Consider the following 21493-nt stretch of genomic DNA (forward strand, 5'->3'; position numbering starts at 1 on the left):
GGCTGAGATGTTCACAGTAGCATATGCTGCCTGCACACTGCGTTATTTTACCAAGCCCGAGGGGTGATTCAGGGCCCTTTTACCTTTGCTGGAAAACTTTTGAGAAAAATGAGACTTTATTTTTCACTAAAAAGGCTGTCAATGGCTTCTGCACAATTAAATGCAGTCGAACCCAACTATATCGAACCCGTTTACATAGAATTATTCTATATATTGAACAATTTCTGGTTGCGGCATAGTTACAGCGAGTAATATAGCAAAAATTACGTTGACATCGAACAGAAATAGAAGCGACTCCCGATATATTGAACGTCAAGCAGCGGAACAGTGCCTCCAGAGTTTGCTTTCCCTCGCGGCAGCGGGGAAACCCGGCGGCGGCGCTCCATCCAACCGCTCTCCCTACCGTGACCGCGCTTGGCTCGGGCGAGCTGTCGACACCCCCCTGCAAAAAAAAAAAAAAAAAAAAAAAAAAAAAAAAACCGATCCTGGCCCGCCCACAGCGCTTGCTCAGACAGCCAATCAGAGGCTCTTGTGCCCTCGTCGTGCAAGATGGCTAAAGTGCGAGTTGTCTCGCTGCTTTTCTGGTTCGTTGTCTGTGGGCCTTCTCCCGCAGTGTTGCCGTGATGAAGTGGCAGAATTCGCCTTTCATTGTGAAATTGAAATCATAAATTGGGTCGAACACGATGAGAAGTCGGATTTCCCCGCAGCGTGCAAGATTCCAAGGAGCACTCTCAGCACGATTGGGGCTAAAGCGGCCAAACTCGCGACCCGGTGCCCATGGTGCCCGATGCGTACGCATGGCCGTGTACAAGCGGTTCTTCACTTGTGCCAGTTTCCGCATGCTCGGTGATGACTAAATTGTGATGAATGCGACGAAGCCGTTGCTGCCGAAGTTTGGAGCGAGCTGTCAGAATTTACCGAAGCTGTTGATGAATCAACGGTGGAGGAGTTTGTGACTGCAGATGATGGTGTCGCGACCACGGGGGAGTCCGAAAACGAAGACTACATCGTCGAGATCGTACCGAACACAAATGAAAGTGGGCACAATGAGGAAAGCAACGACGGTCCTTTGCCCATGTCCTCCGAAGTGGTTGGTGCGCTCGCACTAGTCTGGTGCTTCTGCGCGAATGTGGAAGGTTGCGGCCTCAGCTGCTCTGACTCCTTTGACAATGTGGGGAAGTGCGTGCGTCGCAGGCAGCGAAATTGCCCAAGCAGAAGAAAATGCAGGAATAATTTATGCGAAAGTAAGCTAGTTCCATCAATAAAGTGATTTTATAAATGGCATGGGCTTTTATGACATCCAATTATTTAGCAGGCTTATATCGAATTATGCTCTATATCGAACTGATAGGGATTTTTTCGAGAGTTTGATATAACCGGGTTCGACTGTAAATACAATAAGATCAACCTCATTGCTCTGTATATGCTCGAACAAGAGTTGCAAGTCTTAAAGAGTTACACTGGGATGAACGTTTTTCTTGGAAGTCTCGCAGACCTTGTTTTAGTGTAAACAGAGCAATAAGGTTAGTCGTATATAATTTCTTGAACTGTGTAGTAGCCACTGATACCCTGTCTAGTGAAATCTGAGGAACTGACTTTTTCTCAGAACTTTCCAGAAAATTAAGTAGAGGAAACTCGGACAAAGTTAGAACCAAATCAGATAAACACATTTAGACCTTATAATCAATATAAGCACAAAAAATTACTTATACTGTATCTACAAGTTTTGTGAAACATAACTCAAAGAATAAAAATTTCCCAAACGCTTTTGGCTTAAAGGGACACTAAAGGTAAATACGAAGTCGATGTGAACTGTTTAACCCTTTGAGGGTCAATGACATAAATATACGGTACAGTGAACAAGTCCAAAAATGGTCGATGCCGTATATTTACGGCACCGTCAGTATGTTTAAAAAGTGCGCCAATTTCCTAACTTTTTCTTTTCTGTCATGTGCTGCCACTATGTGGGGATACAGGGAATTCTTTTCGCGCGCCTCCCTCTCTCGGTTTTCGTTGCATGGTTTGTTTTAGCGCTAGTTTGCTCCCGCGCATCTATATACTACCGCTCGTGCATTGGCGCGCATGCGGGCGGGCGGCGGTTTGGGTTTTGTTTTCGCGGGTTGTTGCGGCTTCTTGCGCTTGCAAAACTGATGGCTATCTCGTTACTAATTGCTCAAAGGGCGACCCCTTGTTTCTCACTCATTTAGTGTTCACTGGGGTGCGCATAGGAAGGATGCCGCCATGCATACGTTTCCGTTGCTTCTTCTTCTTCTTTTTTTTTGGGGGGGGGGGGGGGGGGACTCGCGAGAACTAATTGCATCTGGTTGGTGAGAAGATAAAGATTAGCGGAAGTTTGTCAAACGTTTTGCTTTTTTGACGGGCACACAACCGCACAGTTTTCTTCAGTGTGCACACCTACGCAGTTCGATTACGCTATGGATGTACATGTTAGTGTAAGAGCAGGAACATTTGAGTCTTGCAAAATATTTACGTGTGCGCATTTTCAAACCCTTGAACTATAACAAGGCATTAGCTTTTTTTATGCTTATAAGTTCATTTCCTTTTTTATTGTTATTCATGAATGAAGAGTACATATATACTAACGCAAAATATTTTTTTCTCGCTTTACGGTCACCCTAGAAAAATTACGGTAAATTTTTTTCGAAGTCCCTAAGAAGAATTGCAATCTGCAATAAGAAAATCGACCCTGGGCGGTCGCATATGGCGAAAAGATCGACCCTCAAAGGGTTAAATACTATTCCAGTAACCTCGTAATGCTTGTTTTGTGCCAAACAAGAATATGTTTAGTTTATGAGAAAGTTGCATCTGAAGTGTCCGAGTACCTTTATCGCAATTCAAATCTCCCACCACCAAGCCGGGGGGGGGGGGGGGGGGGGGGGGGGGGGGGGGGGGGGGAGTAGTGACGTTGCAGCATATGCCATCACCACCCTTCGCTGCCGTCGGTCAGTAAAACAGTGCCCAACAGATGGCAGTACTGAGCCATGACAGATAAAGTCCCTCAATTTTCCAAAAGTAGCGCCATTCTTAGATCTTTCCGCCACCCCGCTCTCCCCGACGTTTCCTCCTCCACGTGTCCTGTCAACCCAGCCTCCTCCGCTCCCCCATTGGCCAATCTGTGTCATGTGGAAGAAGGCACCGCCCTTTTGTATATTTTTTTCCAGTGTGCTACGACTGCCATTCTTGGCCCTGCGCGACGAAAGTACGCGCAAATGGACTGATCAAGTGCATTAGTGGAGCAAAGCGAGCGTGTTAGGGACGAGAACTTAATTGTGATGCCGTGCTGCTGTGCCTTCGGTTGTTCGCAACCAACACAGCGACTGCAAGAGGCTTCTTTCTTCACCATCCGGCGAATACAATGCACAAAGAAGAAAAGTGTGGATACATAGGATCGGGTGGGCCGAATTCGAGGAAGTGGCAAAAAACGCACAGCTTTGTGAAGTGCCATGGTTCTTCACAACCTATTCTTTTGAGCCTAGTTCATACTTGCCGCTTTGAAAAAGTGTATGTGTTCATGCTGTGCATGCTTTTAACATGCTTAAGTTGACTTTTTTTTAATGTGCTTTCTTTGTTTCATCTAGTTTCGTCTTGCGATGAAAGTGTACGCATCTGCAGCTGGCCTGTCACATAAAAGCGACTTTATCCATGCAATGTTTTGAGCTCCACCAGAAGTTCGCACATTCTCGACGCTTTTGCAAGGCTCATATGACTTACGGATGCAGTCGTTTAGCTTCGAATGTACGCCCGCATGTATTGATTTGGTTTGTGGTGATTAACGTTTTTAACATCCTGAAGTGACTAAAGCTACGACTAAATTAAAACTACGACTAAGGGTCCTAGTAGATGGCTCTGGATAACTTTATTTAGGTCGCCTGGGGATGTTTACCGCGCACTTTGATCGTAGTTTTATGTGGGCCAGTAAATTCCTTGTTGGTGTTTTGTAATTCTCGCACGGGCGCCAGAAGTTGGCGCCTCTGCATGATTGTATTTCTTTATTAGATTTTATTTACTAGTTGTAACAATGTGCCATTATTTCATATTATTGATGGCGCCTCTAGGCTGCCAAAGCGGAAACAGGAACACCTGTAATGTCACGTGCTCTCCAGAGATCTCTGTTAGCCGTTACATGTGCCCTCCTGGAGCAGTACTTGTAAAAAATAAAAAAATAAACACAATCTATTGTCGCGCTTACCAAAGCACCCCGCAACGAAAAATGCGCCCCGCGACAACTGCAACATACCACGGCAGTGCGAGGAGAATTACAGAAAACCAAATAAGGAATCTCTCCACGGGCCTGTTGCATTTCACCTCTATCCCCGCATCCTTAATATTGGAGGCGTGAGCAGCAGTTGCTCGCACATTGTGTGTGCAGGATTATAATGGCCGAGAAAGGCCACAAAGGACTGCAGGCTCGCTGATAAGGATTAACATTTTCACTGCTTAACATTAACATTTTTATGCATCCGATTAAGTAAATGGATGTTGCATGCGTCACATGCACTGTATGTGAACCTACGAAACCACGTACACATACTTTCACGCTGTCAAAACCTGAAACTCTGGTAATTACGCACATGTTTGAGCATACCGCGCAAGTGCGTCGTGTTTCAGCAGCATGAACTCTCAACATGCGCGTGCTTTACACCTTAAATATGAAATGAAATTATTTGCCATCCTGTGCATTTACAGATGGAGGGACTGTAGATAAAAAGCTGTCCTTCAACAGCTTGACGTGTCTACAATCCTCGTTTCTGCAGGGAGGCAGCATAACAAATGCGCACATACATATACATACATACATATAACTGTATACATAACTTCAGTGACAATAATGGTCATTTTCTCAATTTTTTCTGCGATTCCTACACAACGATCTTAAGGCCAGTTACCGACTGACGAAGCAAGATCTCGATTGAAAAAACTGCTCTGCAGGGCACAAACGAATGAACGTGTTAGCCGTCGTCTCTATGGCAGGGCCATCCTGCGCAGCGCCACCATCGAGGCCGCGCCGAGCAGAGGAGGGAACTGGTTGGCGCTACTTTTGGAGATTGAGGGGCTTTAAAGACATAGCGGTCGATTCACTGCTGAAACTGCTTTCCGGTCAAGTAGCGTAGACTATTCGGGCATCCCGTGACATCATATGGAAGTTGAATCCTCTGCTACTTGCAATTTGTGTGAGTTTCGCGAGCCAGCAAAACCAGTGCAGCACTATGCGATTAACAAAACTACTGAAATGCGAAAGCGTGGGCGGCACAGAGTCGAGCAAAAACAAAACCTTTCGACCGCCTGCGTCGTCAAGGGTAATTTCAATGATTTATTATTTTCTAAAAATGAAATAGAACTGGACAAGTAGCATTTATCTTTCGTCTTATGCAATACAGTTATGTGCTCATAACAAGTGGTTGAGTACTAGCAACAGGGTTTAAATGAGGAGTGCCTTTGTCATCGGGCAAGTGCTTGAATGTCCCGGGGAAGCCTCTAATCGTGTCCTGCATTTACCTAAATTTCTCTATTAGTAAGGCTCTGATCACGATAATATGGACACCTTGAAGATTGTCGAGCACTAATCTATCACTTTAGCTTCACTTACTATTTTCATTTAGTATCTCTTTAAATCCCAACTACCTCCCCCCCTTAACCACTTAAAAGCTTGTAAAAGAAAAAAGAAAACTACCATAATGGCTCATTTTTTATGTGGTATGTTTTAATTAAATGCTTAGAACACAAAAACATCTCTGCAAGTAGTGGGGGAAATCTAATTCAATAAAAGTGATGGTAAGAGAATGCCTACCACTAGAGGTGGGCTTGTAGTACAAGACAAAAGGTGGGTACTGCTCATGACGAGATAAGGTTGTGAGTGATCACTTAAATGGTTAATCAATTCTGATGCGCTTCAACGTAAGAGTGCGCGGCTACAAATGTTGCAGTGGAGGTACCTCGTTGAGCTTGTTGTGTCGGACGTCAAGCACACGTAGTTGCTTCAGGTTGGCGAGGGTGTCCGGCAGGGTGGTGAGGGAGTTCTCGGACAGCGCCAGCGTCTCCAGGTGGACCAGGCTGCCTAACTCGTCGGGCAGCGTCGCCAGCTTGTTGCCATACAGGTAGAACTCCTCTAGGTGGCTCAGCTCCCGCACCGACGATGGCAGTACTGTGATCTGCGTCCAGGCGGGCAGCCAGGCCCGAGTCAAGTCTTTGCACTGACCAATATTAGTGTGCTGCGCACAGGCTAAACTTCATAAAAGAAACCTTTGATTAATTGAATTTGTGAATTTACATATGTGAGCTAAAGAAATCAATAAGACTGGCAATTTAAGTACAGGCTTCCAATTAGAAGAAGAAAAAAAAAGAATTGCAATGTTTGAATATACAGTTGCCTGTCACCAACACTTCCCGAGTGGATATCAAGACATACCAAGCTCATGCTGACATAATTGAATGCGAGGCTGCCCAACTTATTAGCAGTTATGCGAGTTGCAGTAACCTCTTCTGTGGCTGCACTGAAGAGGTGTTCGTGTGGCAGTGGAATTTCCCTCTGCTGGCTCAAAGTGGGGCTTGTGTTCCAAGAGACCCAGAGGCATCGTGTCAGAGCATATGTGCTCAATCAGTTGTTCCCTACTTCCTGTAGTTAAACAAGTGCAGCATAGGTGTCGGTGCCAACACTTGCACGATTTTGCTCATGCGAGCTCAACTGATTGATTGCAAAAAAAAAGAAGAATTGGTTGTAATTGAAGCCTCAAGCAAATAGTTGGAAGGTTAATTGATGAATTGCACAGCCCTAGTCATTATTCGTGCTCCTCATTGCCATTTTTATCATATATGTCATCAGCCTGAGGCTTCCGACAATACGCAAAACCTGCGAGTGCCCATATCTTTGAGAAACATTAGACATTTGTGGTAATTTTAGATCTACGATAATTTGTTATAGTATTGAGATCAGTCTTTGTCTTTTATAACACACATATAGCATGCTAGACAAAGACTTCCTACCATTTGCTGTACTTTCAACTTTATTACCTCTTACACAGAGTGAGGAGGTCCCCCCCAGCAGTTTTTGAACTATTGGACCCCAACTGTATTAACAATACTGTACTCTCTCTGTAGTGAGCAACTGAATAAACATGAACTTGAATTGTACGCGCTCCACAGGGTTGTGAAGCTATGATGAAGCGAAAATCTGTCTTTCCTCCTCTTTGAAATTTCTTGAATTTTTGCTGCAATGTGGGTGAAAATATGACATCAGAGAACTTAGCCAGTCAATACAAATACAGGTGGCATGTTGTGGCTCCAAGTTCAACTACGACCCATTACTACAAAGGTTGACTATGCCAGTCTTAGGTGCTCGTGTGAAGGCTTGAGCAGCGAGATTACTTTTATCAACACCCAATCATTCTTTTTTGTGCAAACACCCTCACATGATACAAAAACGTTCCTGACACATTGAGTATGAACGCAACATCGCACGATGTCGCCACTTGCTGCTGCTCTTGTTGACATCTTTGATATTTTGTAAATGGTATCTTATGAGCACAGAAAAGACTAAAACTGTCAGCAAAACCTTTTAGCAAGACAATGGAACATACTACGTTTCCAAGGCTTACAAGCATGGTCAATCACCGCTTGCGTGTTTAAGCCTCTGCCACAAGTTTAATGGCTTGTCCCTTAAATGCTGAATTACCACACCTGTTGATTACCTTTCGCGCTGAGAGAGTCATTCTAAAGCCGTGCACCTGCAGCCTGCACTCACTCTACGTATGTTAATTCCTTCTTCATTAGAAGAGCAAACAACTAGAATCATGTGCACATCATTTCAAGTGACTCACTGAAGGCTTCCTGCAAATTATGCAGCAAACCCTGCCCTCCAGTGATACTTTACACGTCAGGGACACTTGAGATATCAGAAAGGCAAATAAATAAATGAGCAGAAATTATTGGGATACGATTGCCAGAGTCAAACGATAACTTCCTTGTAGACCTGCTGAAACGTGCTGCTGGGAACACTTATTGGTTAGCTGCATTGGTGCAATGTTATGACGCGTTAAGAATGCCGTAATGTTGCAATGCCTCTAGAGTTGGTCTGCATTACAGACCACATTAAAGCCCCTACAGATGCGTACTATGCACTGGTGTCAGGGTCGGTCCGCCAAGTCGCCACCTCCGATTACACCTGTTTCCGGCATCGGTCCAGTAGCCATCCACGCAAAAATGGAGGAAAGAGCCAAAGAAAGGTTACTTTTTTAAAAACAAGACAGTGCTCCACCACTCACACTCGATTTGCTGAGGTCCAGGCGTGTGGCACCTTGGTCCCGACAGCGGCAGAGCTCCTTGGATACATCCTATAGAGAAACGACCACCAAAGAAAGAAGAGGAGGGCAAGAAAATGTCAGCAAAAATAAGACAAGGCGTTCATCAAGGTAAGCACATTTGAGAGCTTCAATGAAGCACAGGCCGCTCTCAAATAGATGCTAAAGAAGGATGGTGCCAGGCACCATCATTTTACTTTTTGGCAGTGTTGTTCTTTCACCGAAATATCACTGTCATCTAGTTATCACTTGGCACAAGATGTGCCTCCTGTATTCGCAATTTTTTGGACATTGTCTGGAACGTATGGTTGAACATGTCTATATATCAAACAAACTTTACCCACGAGTTTAGATTTGACGACCAATGACGGTACCCGTTGCTATCATTGCGATCTGAGTGTTGCTTGTCTTTTTGTATGCAAGTCCTTGTGCACTATTCCTGCTCTAAGAAGAGCTAAAAATACGAGATACCTTGAAATCGGTGCCATCACACATGCACACCTGCACCACTGTTCTGCCCCGAAATCCTAAACTGAGAGATTTGGACTTCATTTTCACAAGTTCTCAACCTTAATGCGTTAAGTGCATGGAACTGCAATTTTGAACAAATACTCTACCAGTCTCGGGAACAGGCACAAGCTCACTAAAAATCCAACCCGGGGATTTTAGTGAGCTTCACTACAATACTTCCACATTAAAAAAAAAAAGAATTAAGGCCAACTGGTTACAAAGACAGATTTTCACAGCATCAAGCTGTGGACTACTCAGAAAGAAATTAACCTCCACAGAAAGAATGTCACATATTTTTTTTGTCTCTTCGTAAGCACACGCTTTGTAAAAAAAAGGTGGTGTTTAATCAGCAGGTGAAACTCCTGCAAAATTTCTAGCCTGTCCTTACACTGCATCTGACCTCAAGATGTATGCGCACCAAGCAAATATCAACTAGAACAGCACAATACTGATTTCATGCAGTACTGGTGCAAGGCACAGATCAAAATCAACATGCAAGCCACGTGCAAGTGCGTTTGCAAACCCTTAAATGCCCACCAATAAACACCATCCAGACAAGAAAGTTTAGTGTCACTTTGAGTGAATATGTTGTGCATCACCGAGTACAAGTTACGAAGTAGGCTCAAATGGAGACAAACGTTGACTTCCAACAATTATGCCAAATATCATTCTACCTTACTTTCCAGTTAGGCAACTTTCTTGTATCGCTCATCCATACCTTAATATCTAAGTTTTGATTTCTTTATAACATTATTAATTTTTAAAAATTTGTACTGCTGCTGGCTGCCTTGCTCATCCCCCGTAGCAGATAAGAGCCATTGGTTGGAAACAAGAACCGCATTTTACTGGCAAAGTTAGTGAATGTTTATACGAGCAAATCAAAATAATTACAGCAATATATTATAGACACTTTATCAAAGTCATAGTCAATTTATATCCCATACACACAGGCAAATTTAGCGTTTAGTGATAATTAGAGCAGATGCCCTTTGCTGAAGCGTCACATTGCCGGCTGCTACATGGGAAACGAAAGTGTCATTTGAAATGGATGGCAATGTCAGGGTAAATCAGTAGGCGCATTACACATTTGTTAATTGAGATGTTTTCTAAATAACACCGTGTTATAGTTAAGAACAGTATTTAACATGAATTTTAGTGTCGACAGAGTAATTCATTACAGCAGCACTAACATGATTAGTTGCCCCAAGACTGGCATAGAAAGAATGGCTGCTTACATTGCTGATAGCATGGGCAAGCTTATGAGATTAAAAAAAAAAAAAGTAGTTTCAGTGTTGGTGCTGTCCTGCCACTGACCATTACTTCATTTTTGAAGCAGTGCTATCGAGGCTACTGTTGCGGCTCGAGGTGGCATTTGGCCCAGGAACCCACCAAGCCCATTAACGAGTAGGTCAAGTAGTAGGAATGAAGGAAAAAGGGTTTCATTTACACTATTTACACTGGCTCCAGATACGGAAGCCCACTCCATGCAGGAGCATATTAAACGTCTGAGTTCACATCAGGACAGCACACCCTCCTTTTCATATCGTTGTCTTCCTTACGGAACCAGACTAGGGAAGCTGATGACTGCATTCTGGCCAATCACAATCGTTGAATCGGTCACAAAATCCCTCCCATGATGCACCATTCCACCGAAATCCGCCTCCCGTGTTTCACCTTCACCCCCACATATGGTGCAAGCACGCAGCAATCTGAGAATCCGGAGTCGAACCCGTTTGCATGGCAGCATTCGACGTTAGCGCTTTTCATCAATTAGTTCAGGTTGTCAGGTTCAGGTAAAGGGGTCTTTTGTTGACCCGTCAACAGTCGGTGTCAACGTTGCATCGACTTCTAGACAGGTACTGATGAATGGGGGGTGGGGGGTTGCCTTGAGGTAAACGTCTAAGGAATGTTCATCGCCATATTGCGACATAAGACCAGACATATTTGATGCAGCGCGGTGAGTCCGATGAATGCACTCTCCGGTGAAAGCGTTCAGCAGTGACTGTCGCCAAATCTTTCCAAGAAAGAACCTGCGACTGACAGAAACGGCCAAGTCCATTCGCTCAAAGTGACACTAAATTTGTTGACCTGGCAGCAGTCTTACACCACCCGACAGGGGTGTAACGTGGGGCAATATTTGCTGGCAACATGAAATGGAAGAGGGGGGCACGTGGGAAAGGGCGGGGCCTGCTTACCGTCTTGACCTTGTTCGAGAGGTTGTTGAGCCACTCGTCCATCTTAAATTTCACCCCGGCCATGATGCGCTGCGACGAGCTGTGGCACTGTGCATACAGCTACAGTGCGCATTTGTCGTTTTGTTTTATTGATATTTTGTTTTTGTGAGGGGTGAGGTCAGGGCCGGTGCGCAGGTGCGAGGAGCAAGAGGGCACGAGAGTAGACGAGCATGGCGTGCATGTGGGGGAAGACAATGTGCAGGGGGTCAAGGTCAGTGAACGAAACTAAACAACGGCAAGAAGTGGGCAGCACAAAGAAAAAAAAAAGCATCACATCAACAGCCAGCCAGTGCGAGTAGTGTATTAAAAAGAAGCAGAAAGACTCCCAGACCAAACCTCGAGTTGCTCCATATGCTGAGAAGAGTTGCACATTTGTTTTTTACGCTTGCATTTCCATTTGCCAAGAAGCATGGTACGTGGCTCGAGATACAAACACGGTGAGTGAGAAAAGCCGCAACCAATAAAAAAGGGCTCACAAAAACAAAGTTGGCGATGGCAGTGTCACTATATCACAGCAGTTCGGCACCTTCTTCTAGTGACCAATGCCCAGACAACTGCTTTTGAAATCAGTCTGGTATTTCTTTTTTGGGCACAAAATTTTGCATAATGATAGAAGAAATGAGATGACAGATGAGTGCTAGTGTTAATTCCCCCCCTCCCCCCCCAGCTTTCTTGTTCTTCAGGATCGATGATCAGGATGTGTTTCGACAGATCATCCTTGTGCAGCAAAGGATTCTGTGTTAGTCAATGTGTCGGAACATGCTGGATATAAGCTTAAGAACCATAGCTCAGATGCGGTTAGCTTATTTTATTTTAGTATTACCCTTCAGATCAAAGGCATTATGGTGAGGGTTGGTTACATCCAATTTAATAACTTGTGCAATATCACCTAATACAATGTATTAAAAAAATACGCATATATGTATGAAAAAAAAAGGGGAACTAGGATAACTTCAGTATACAATGCTAGCTAGTGGGTAACAAGACTGCTGATGACTGGCGACGGGGACATGCAGATCTGCAACGTGGTCCTCAAGTTGTACCACATAAAGATAACTGACTATGCATACTAATCAGAGGTGTCATAGCGAGCTTGGCTCCTTCGAGTGTGATGTGTCACTTCACCTCACAACCTTGCTCAGTTTTGTGCACAGGATGGCAAATCTCAATGTGTACCGACTTTCTGTGGGGGCATACACAGTTAATCTTAACCAAACCAGTAGTGCACCGAGTCTGGTTAACACTAATGCAAGAAGTCCACTAACAACAAAAGCAACAAGAAAATTGCGCACCATTGTAGCCTAGGCAAGTGGGTGGAAGCTAGGGACTGCTCTACAGCAGTTGCACAGGAGTACAAACTATGCCAACACCGCAAGATCTGGTATACTTCACATTTTACACTACTTTCTCAACTGAAAAAACAGCATACAACATGTTACAAAGCTACAGTATGGAAAACAACATGCTTTGTACTTCCCCGCCTAGGGGCAACGACTTTGGGCTAAGATTTTACATCCATAATTTCTGTGAAAATCAAACCATTCAACTGTCTGACTTTAAAATTAAAGAAGTTTTTTTGCTTATTTCTGTTAGTTTCATATGACCTGATATCAGCTGGTAACTAATGTAAGTAAAAGATGAAAATAAGAGCCCACCCAATGTGGTTTCAGACTACAGAAAATTTATCATGGTGCTACGGCACACCATTAAGGCTGTTACGATTGGCCAGCGGTGGTAGTGACCTTCTAGCCTCTCCTGCACCAGTGCGACAAATCGCTTCGTGAAGCTGACAGTGCGTCTCCCACGGACAGACCTGCGGTGACAGCAAGGCGAGACACGTTTGGTGGATTGAGTGTTTGTTGGTTCACTGACGCAGTCACGGACGATGAGAGTAAGAAACTCCTGGAAAAGGGTGTTCTACATTGTTTCCTCACAAACTCTGGTAACCGCGACGGCCGTTTCACAGACGCTCCAGCTTGAGTCAAGCATGACAATCCCTGTCTACGAAGCTCCTGTCCTTTTTGTGTGCTCAGTGAACAAAGGTGCAGGAGTGATTGTGAGAACCCTTGCCCTTAATGCGGGTCCTTCGACGACTTTGAATGCTCTGATTGGATGAAGGGGGGGGGGGGCGGCAGATTTCTCTGGCCTAAGGATCTAGGGAGGACAGAGGGGGTTTAAGTAGACAGAGGGGGTTTAAGCAGACATGCTAGACTGATCAGACGTAACGTTCTCCACTCTTCATGTAAATAAACCCAGTACGCCTCGTTCTCATTGCTAACATGTTCCTCCCATCAACAACGTCCTCAGAGTAGGTGAATCAGACAATGGCATGGGCCAGCTACCCCTTTTGAGATGCCCGACCAGAACTCTTATAACCATTATGACTACCAGCCTGGAAACTTACAAACTGTTAGTGTACTATACAGTTAAACCTGCAGCTCACATGAAGCATGGATTGGCCAGCAGTTGTGAAGGCTGGCAAATGGTTGTAGCAGTTGGTTCGTTGGTTGGTTACCCCAACCACTGATTTCAATCACAGCACACAAAAATGAAAGATCGTGCAATGCTTGGCACAGAACTCAAAAGCACACTGACAAATGCCAAAATCGGGCAGCCACAAGCTGGCATGCAAAACTCTGCGAAACAAAAATGCAGCAGCCATGCTGTCTTCAAGCAGTCACAGCCAAAAAGATAGATTTACATATGCACAAGGCACTCACAGAAAGAAAATACACACACTGTTCTGTTCTCTTTAAAGGCAAGGTAATGAGTGAAAATAGTTCACGTTTCACTCTGATCAATAATCTATCAATCTCACTTGGCTTAGTGTTTTCCTTTAGTGCCCCTCCCTTTAAGAATATCGATCAATTCACACCCAGAAAAGGAATGCTCTTCACTTGTAAGTGCTCGATCATATTGCACATTTGTGACAGATTAAGAAGAATTAAATTTTTTCTGCAGCTGACTTTTATGTACATTCTCACATGCAGATGCAATATATTTGGCTTGCATTAGTATAAACTGGCCACAACCTATAAACGAAAATAATAAAAAAAAAATTGCACATTCTTGAGTGGCCTTGCTAGGCTTCAATATACGACATCTTGTGCACCACGACAAAGAAATTTGAAGGTTGGTCTCAGCCAAAAGAAATTACAGAACAAAAAAATGCTGCCTGTTCTTTTGAATGAACACAACAGGAATGGAGCTGATATTTTATTAACTGCACAACAAAACCTTAAAAGTAAAAGCTTATTTTCTCCCCAATGTAAATAAGTTAGTTCCATTTCAGCAATAAATCCTTGTGTTATTGTTATACCCGTCAATGCATCTGTGTCTTTTTGTCCATCTAAGCATTTCGTTAAGCTTTCTCTTTCTTGCACCACCTAATATGTGGTTTTATATATACTACATGCTGATTGCATTATACAGGGAAGAGGGGGAGTTCTGTCAAGCTGCTCTTTGGGCAACTTCTACCATACTTTTGATGGAAATAAAATGCTACTGTAAATGCTATAATATTCAGTAACTGCCGCATAGATACAAAATAGCCAGATTAACCTTACTCCAAAGAAAACTACAGTAGGGTAAAATTTTAGAAAAGAGGGACGTTTACTCCTCCTAGAGCCGGATGGCCGGTGACCCCGCCGATGGAGAACATGGCTGCCTGCACTTCGAACTGGGCCGAATCGCACCAGTCGTGCGTGTCTGCTCCTCGACAGAGTGAATTCCCAAACTGTTTGTGGTGGCCCACCATGCCGAAAATATTGCGAGCTTACTATGCACCATTTGTGCCGCATGCGTTTATTCTGAGCCGTGATCCAGCAACAAAGATTGCAGCGAGCTTTGCTGTCGCTGCTCTACGCTTCGTCTGAAAACAGGATCTTGCGGTGACACACCGCTACAGACAAACATCCTGCATGTTTGTTCCATGGTGTTTTGTTTTGCTCAAAAGTGAAGTTATGACGAGGAAAGTCTGCCAATGTCTGGTGCCTACTGTTAGTGGCAGGCGTGTTCGTGTACTGCGTCAGGGTACAAAAAAAAGTGAAAAGAAAAAAACAAACACTATCACACCCTTGAAAATAAGTTCGTGAAAACACAAAACCAATAGAAGATGCAAATCTTATGCTATTTAAAACAACGAATAAAGCATTTTTTGCACCTTTCCTGCCTCGATCGTCTTCTTGGCCCTGGTTTGTAATGGTTTTGATAAATGCATTCTTTAAGTACTTGTTAAATAGCAACTGATTCATTTTAAGCTCGGAAAATGAGTTGTAAATGTGCGGTGTACATGTAAACCAGTGCAAAAGCCATGCAGAGCCGCTCTTTCTATTATTTTCCCATTCAATGAAGCTAAAAAGCAGATGACTCGTAGCACTGTAGAAGGCACGCGGTTACTTTCCTCTAGCAATCCAGCATGTGCTGTAGCATTCCAATCACAAGAGCTCTACTAAACCAGTCATCAAATTACAAAAGTATTTATACTGATAATTACGCGTTTTAGAAGCACGGTTCTTTTAGCAGTACTATTCCACTTGCGGAGGCAATTGGCTGTCGCACTTTGGTCATCTGGGTGGGGCCTCCCCTTCTTTCTAAAGTTGTACCCGACTATAGATCTTTCATCTACACTATTTGTTATCCCTGCAACTAACACTAAAAACCTGTCAGTAACACAGTTGTAAGAATACGCCGCACATTGCCAAGCCTAATGTATGCAAGTCCTCTTACTTTCTGCAAACAATGACTGGAACAACTTGCCAGAAGCTATTGTTATACATGCAACCTTTAAACGTGTATAACTGCCCCTTTCTTATTGTTGTCTTGCTCTCTTGCAGTTCTCGTCTGCTTATGTCGAGAACAGCTTCTACTGTGTGTGTTCTATGCTATCTTTTTTTTTCCTGGCTGACATTTTAGACCACAGATCTGCATTTAGATTTGATACTTCTTGTTTCATTTAGGATGCATATAATTTCTGTTTTATTGCTCTGTCGTGTTGCAATGAGGCAGAGAGCTCCTCAAGCTGTGCGTTGCGGCCTTTTGCTCAATTATCTCTATTTATTTGTGTAAATGGAAAAAAAAAAACTTAATTTGAGTTCTGTGACTCACGAGATCGGCTTGGATAGAGCCCTTCTTCTTGGACGTCGGCTTGGGCTTCGTTGTCCCGGGATGTGTGACAGTCACCTGTTTCGGCCTCGCTGCATCGCCGCTTCCGAGTGACCCCGAGCTCAGCTTTTTCTCCTAGCAAAGGACGAGGATAAAAGAGGAGGAGAAGGGCACAGAAACGCAATAACGTAAGCATCAACCACTTAACAGGAAATTATTTAGACAGCCACGCGATAGTACACATCCGCTTATCTACATTACGCCATCTACAATGCAACCTGCACCACTAGAGGCACAAATCTGTTATGGGCACTTCCTCACCAATAGAGGGGGTAGGGAGTGTAGAAGACGAAAAGAAGCAGAAAGCAACAACGCCCACACAAAACCAGTGTAGCCCGTCAAAGTCAAATCTATTCACAGGAACAACAGCAGCGTAGTAACACGCCACCTGGTGAGCAGAGCAAGCAGTTTTCAGTAGTACATGCTGCACTTTCCCACTGACAAACAAATTGAGCACTCATCTTGAAGCACTGGTACACAGCTTCTGAGAGCCTGACTGGCACCGGCCAACTAGAACATTGACCATGTGCATGCAAAAGAGCACATACTCTCCTCAGACTTGGCCTGGCTTGACACATTGAGTTAAAGGTTAGCCCTGATGCAGGTGCGTGTCTGTTTACTTCCAATAGGTTGTGTGAAATCATTTAATCCTTATGGTATCATTATCTTAGCTTACAGCCTACAACATTACTAGTTTACAGCAAATACCTCCTGTACTTCCATGCACAACACAAGGGAATGACTACTCATGCGACAGCAGGTACGCTTCTCGCTGAGGTGAGAGAGAGAGAGAGAGAAAGACAGAAAAGAAAGGTGCTAACAATGACACAGACAGTGCACACTGCACCAAGTAAGCAGCAGAAGCTGTAAATATTATGTATGCATTCTTCCAAACTTAATCAATAAATGTGATTGAGTGATTCCAAAGCAAAGCTGGGCTATGAGGGACACCATGGTGGAGGGCTCCATTTTTTTATTCAGCTACGCTAAAGAGCCCAGAGGGCATTACATAGGGGGGGGGGGGGGAGATTACAATGAATGGGGGAAGAATATCCAAAATGCACAACTCAACAAGAAAATATGAATTTCAACATGAAAATATTAACAAATATCGGTTAATTCTGAACATGTGAGGGTCCCTAAAAGCCAACTCTGGTAGTATTTTTTACGATGTCAGGATAAGTGCTTTTTCAAGATAGATTTCTTTATTTCCAGAATTACAAGTGTTCTGGTGGATCCCCAAGGCTAAAAGCTGTTGGAAAAACAGACAAGACAAATGACAAAGATCCTCCTGTCATAAGTAGGGTGGGACAATTTGTTAAAAACTTGAAAATAATTTTGAACAATAAAAGAAGTGCCAAAACCATAGCTGAACTAGGTAGCCTGGAGGGCTGCCTTCATGTGGTGACTTCGATGCTTACTCGTCTTGAAATTGAAGAGTGTTATTACAGCATCTGCCTTCAAGCGCTTACCATAGTATGGCTTTGCGAGCCCAAAAGCTTCCATAAAGTTCAATATATAAAGAACTTAGGAAAATCAATGAAACCGTCAAATATCATGTGCTATTCCATTAAAAGGTCCAAGTGCTTTAATACTATAATCCTAAGGGCCAAAGAATGGTCTTTGCAAAGACGAACGTTTATGCAAAACAATTACTTGGCAGGCACCCACTTCTCAGTCCGCATCGTCTGCTAGTAGGCTTTGACGTTGCCAAGCAGAGGGTGGTTAGTGAAAATCATACATTTGCATGCACAAGTTGGAAGCACGCATGGCAACCTTTCACATTCACTTTAGGTGAAACGAAGTGTTTTAGAGTCATATCATTGAGCACAGATGATCAGAGTGCCAAAGAGATCACGTATAAACTTTAAGATTTGTTGACCTCAAAGATCACCAGAGTTGCCCTTTATGAGGACGCAAGAGAACCACTAAATGAGCTCATACTGTGTTATTGCAAAGCCTTTTCTGCTTTCCTTCCGGACTACTGATGGTGCACACGAGGTTACAGATCCGACTGTCTGCCACAATGGCTACATTTCAACGGCAGCAGAACACAGCAGTGCTTGTGCATTCAAAGGTTTCGGTGCCGGAAAAAAAGAATATCAATCCAGAACCTTCTGCAGGAGTGTCCCCCACCGCCATGGTCTTGTTTTAGAACTCCATCAATCAAAAGGTCAATGTAATGGTACATTCGACTGGTTCCTACTATGCTCCGACTCGGTCTGCTGAGATGCAGAGACCTCTAATCGTTGGAACCAGAGAAAGCATGCCCAAGTTGAAAATTCAGTTGCTTCCAGACCAGTCGGAGAATGCATGTGGTCAGAATTCTGTTGAGTCTTGGCCACACTCCTAGCTAAAGGTGAGAATGCCTCCAAACACTCCGAGTTGGGGTGTGGTGTTCTGAACAAATCAGGTGAAGCATTCACAGTGTTCCCTTTCAGCCAGTCAAATTTAAGAGCAGAACCGCAAGAGCATTGTAGGGTGCTTGAAAGTGACCAGTCAAATGTGCCATAAGCCATCTATCTGCTTCTCCTCTCATTTGATCAGAACCAGGACGTACCAATGCTCCTAGATGACTAGAGCCTCGAAAGCTCATGGCTGTGTCATCACACTATTGAACTAAGTTGCTACTTCTGAACATGCAGTGATGAAAGCAAGAGATGCAATAAGGTTGTCTGCTTGCAGGTCTACTTCCGTGCTTGCACAAGCAGTGTCAGCCAGGCCTTGCTATACGGGACACGTCTGGTGCACACACATGCCACACCAGGAAGAGGTAGGCAGAGAGAGAGAGAGAGCAAGAGACCTGGGGTGTTGGGGGCAAGGGTGACGGTGGCGACATGGGAGAGACGTCCCGCCCGCTGTCCTCGTTGGTGCCGGTAGAGGCATCCCCTCCGCCACAGCATTCCACATGGCAGCAGCAAGACGCTCGCTGCAAATAGGAAGGCCGCTTGCCTTTAGAGGAGGGGACACCCCGCAACCGACACCTGAGACCCTCTTGCCAACCCAATTAGCGACATCGCATGGGCAAATGCAAACCTGGTAAATCGAGCAGTGACCACGTTGTTCCTTGCCCACAACTAATATTTGCACAGGAATTTAGCTACTCAGAGAATTTTCCTGGTTTATTGGAAAACCTTGTTACAGGTTGGCTGTTGATGTCTCCTTATGTTCATCCGCACCACAAGTCGGTAACAATCTAGGAATGCTTCACCAATGTGAAGAAAACTTGTACAGATACGCCGGATAATTATGGTTACCAACTCACTAATTACCAAATTACCAACTCGTCCGACTTTTGGTGCTTTCAAATTCAATTATGCTCACCCACTTCTGTGGTGTCATGGCAGAGGCAAACTTTTATTAATATCGGCATCTCTTGGATGTTTTGGAGCATGGAGCAAGCACAGAAGGCAGTGTAGTATTGCAGGCTGAGCTAGTATGGAATTCTTAGGTTGTGACAGAGTATGGCTACCTTATATAGCCCTCCCAATTGCTTCGGGCACATACGTGGAAACTGCCTTGAAGCTTCTTTCACACTCACAATAGTGACAAATCACAAGCACAGTTATATTTAACTTAGTATTGCTACTACTGCAAAGGCTGGTGACGTGCTCGAAATTGCAAGCAATGTCACTGTAGCAAATATGATCCTAAAGGAGCTCCAAAGTTGACTTCAAAGGCATGGGTCGTGAAATACTTTATCAGAAGTGAATGTATGTGCCCATTTTGCAAGAAATTTGACCATAATATGGCAAGTTTGTCAAACCTTGCCGTTAAAAACACCAACAGACGGCATACTCAAATACTCGCGGCCATAGAGCTACAGGTTACATTGTTATCTTCGTGCTCAAAATTCATACCAGCATGTCATGGGTACAACAGGAAGAAATGCAAAGCTCAGCAAGTTGGCCATTCTGCAAGGCTTCCACATAAACAAAAAGGTCTCGCACACAGACTACTCAAGCGTGGAGCACTCAAGAGCCTGGAGGACACCACAAAGGCTAAGAACCGCCGATGGGTCAAGCAGCTAGTGCTATACTTTTTAAAATTATTTTTCTTTCAGAAAGAGCAGCCAAGGGTCATAAGTACAGAGCTTTTCATATGCTAGAAGTGTTTGCCTGGTTTGCTGCATTTGCTAATAATGTGTTCAACAACAAATATGGCTCGTAGCTGCTCTTAACAGCTGCAGCTTAAGAACATTTTGTATGAATATGGGCCCAGGGCATTAGGTTTAATCTCTATGTAGTACTTATCTGCACAGGAGAAAGTGTCCACCTCCCTTTTTTCTGCATTGCTAAGATATCGCGACTCTCCAATTCCTGGTCTGCCGTGCCCTCACAAAGACAAGGACCTGTACTTGTTGAGAGGCATGGAGGCAAGACAGCATTACCTTTTGCTATGAAAAAAATAAGGAAAAGAATAGAGGGACAGGCTGAATTTGTCCTGTGAACCAGTCTTGGTTGAAAAAGTGTTTCAAACGGCAGCTGACTTTCACACTTCTGCAATATAGTTCACTACTGTGGATTGGTGAGGTGGGTACATGTATCTTTCCCTACCTCTAGTTATCTTTCTACACCTTTGTTAAGTATGGCCCATGGTACATAAAGAACCTTGTTACCACACCTCACGAACAGAAACAGCCATTCCTCCGATGTATTCTCAACCCCTTGAAGGGTATTTCTCGCTAAGCCATTGCTGGGTATTGAACAGGTTCTTGTACATGCAGGAAAGAGTGGTGCATCGCTAATGTCAAACCTAACACCACTGGAGCTCACACGAGAACAGACGATTCTTTCAATGTCATGCCATTTTGCCCTTCTTGTGTGGTCATCTTAATCTTGGGTGACATTGTTATGTAATTGAACATGGACGAATATGAACCGAACGGTGGTCTGAGTTTGAGGAAACCACTTGTGTAGCACGCAATTTCACAAATTGGCCAGCCAAGTGCAAGTCACACATCATACCAGCAGTGTGTTGTTCTTGCAGGAGTTGCAAATTGGCATGAATGCCAAACTGCAGCCTGGATTAAACACATCAGGAGATTAAAGTAAACGGAAAGGTCCAATTAGTTATGTACAGTGAATTATAAGCATGGTGAATATTTCAACAGGTTTGTCATTTCTAAGCGTCATCTGCATGACACTGCTTCAACGAGACATCTTCAAACACGTTTGAGTGCCTCGAAGATAACTCTCATAGGAGCTAAGACCCGTGAGAAACAACAGATGCAGTGGCTACTGCTGTGGCAGTTTGCACCCGACGCTTGGC

The 21493-nt window shown here is 44.1% G+C and overlaps 1 protein-coding gene across 4 annotated transcripts in view; it reads right to left on the reverse strand.

The window, feature by feature from the left end:
- The window catches only part of LOC126517380 (uncharacterized), a 147965-nt gene that overhangs the window by 57442 nt on the left and 69030 nt on the right, over positions 1-21493 (reverse strand). For 2 of the 4 annotated variants that reach the window (XM_050167094.3, XM_050167095.3), the window contains exons 2-5: positions 16166-16297; positions 11021-11119; positions 8280-8348; positions 5955-6170 (exon numbers count right to left, since the gene is read on the reverse strand). In XM_050167094.3, coding sequence (XP_050023051.1) covers positions 5955-6170; positions 8280-8348; positions 11021-11119; positions 16166-16297 — 516 coding nt within the window. Of the gene's footprint in view, positions 1-5954; positions 6171-8279; positions 8349-11020; positions 11120-16165; positions 16298-19025; positions 19152-21493 lie in introns of all 4 variants that reach the window. The other 2 variants (XM_050167092.3, XM_050167093.3) reach the window with 2 other exon arrangements.

The sequence above is a fragment of the Dermacentor andersoni genome, chromosome 11, assembly GCF_023375885.2.
Source record: "Dermacentor andersoni chromosome 11, qqDerAnde1_hic_scaffold, whole genome shotgun sequence".
In the NCBI taxonomy this organism is placed as follows: Eukaryota; Metazoa; Arthropoda; class Arachnida; order Ixodida; family Ixodidae; genus Dermacentor; species Dermacentor andersoni.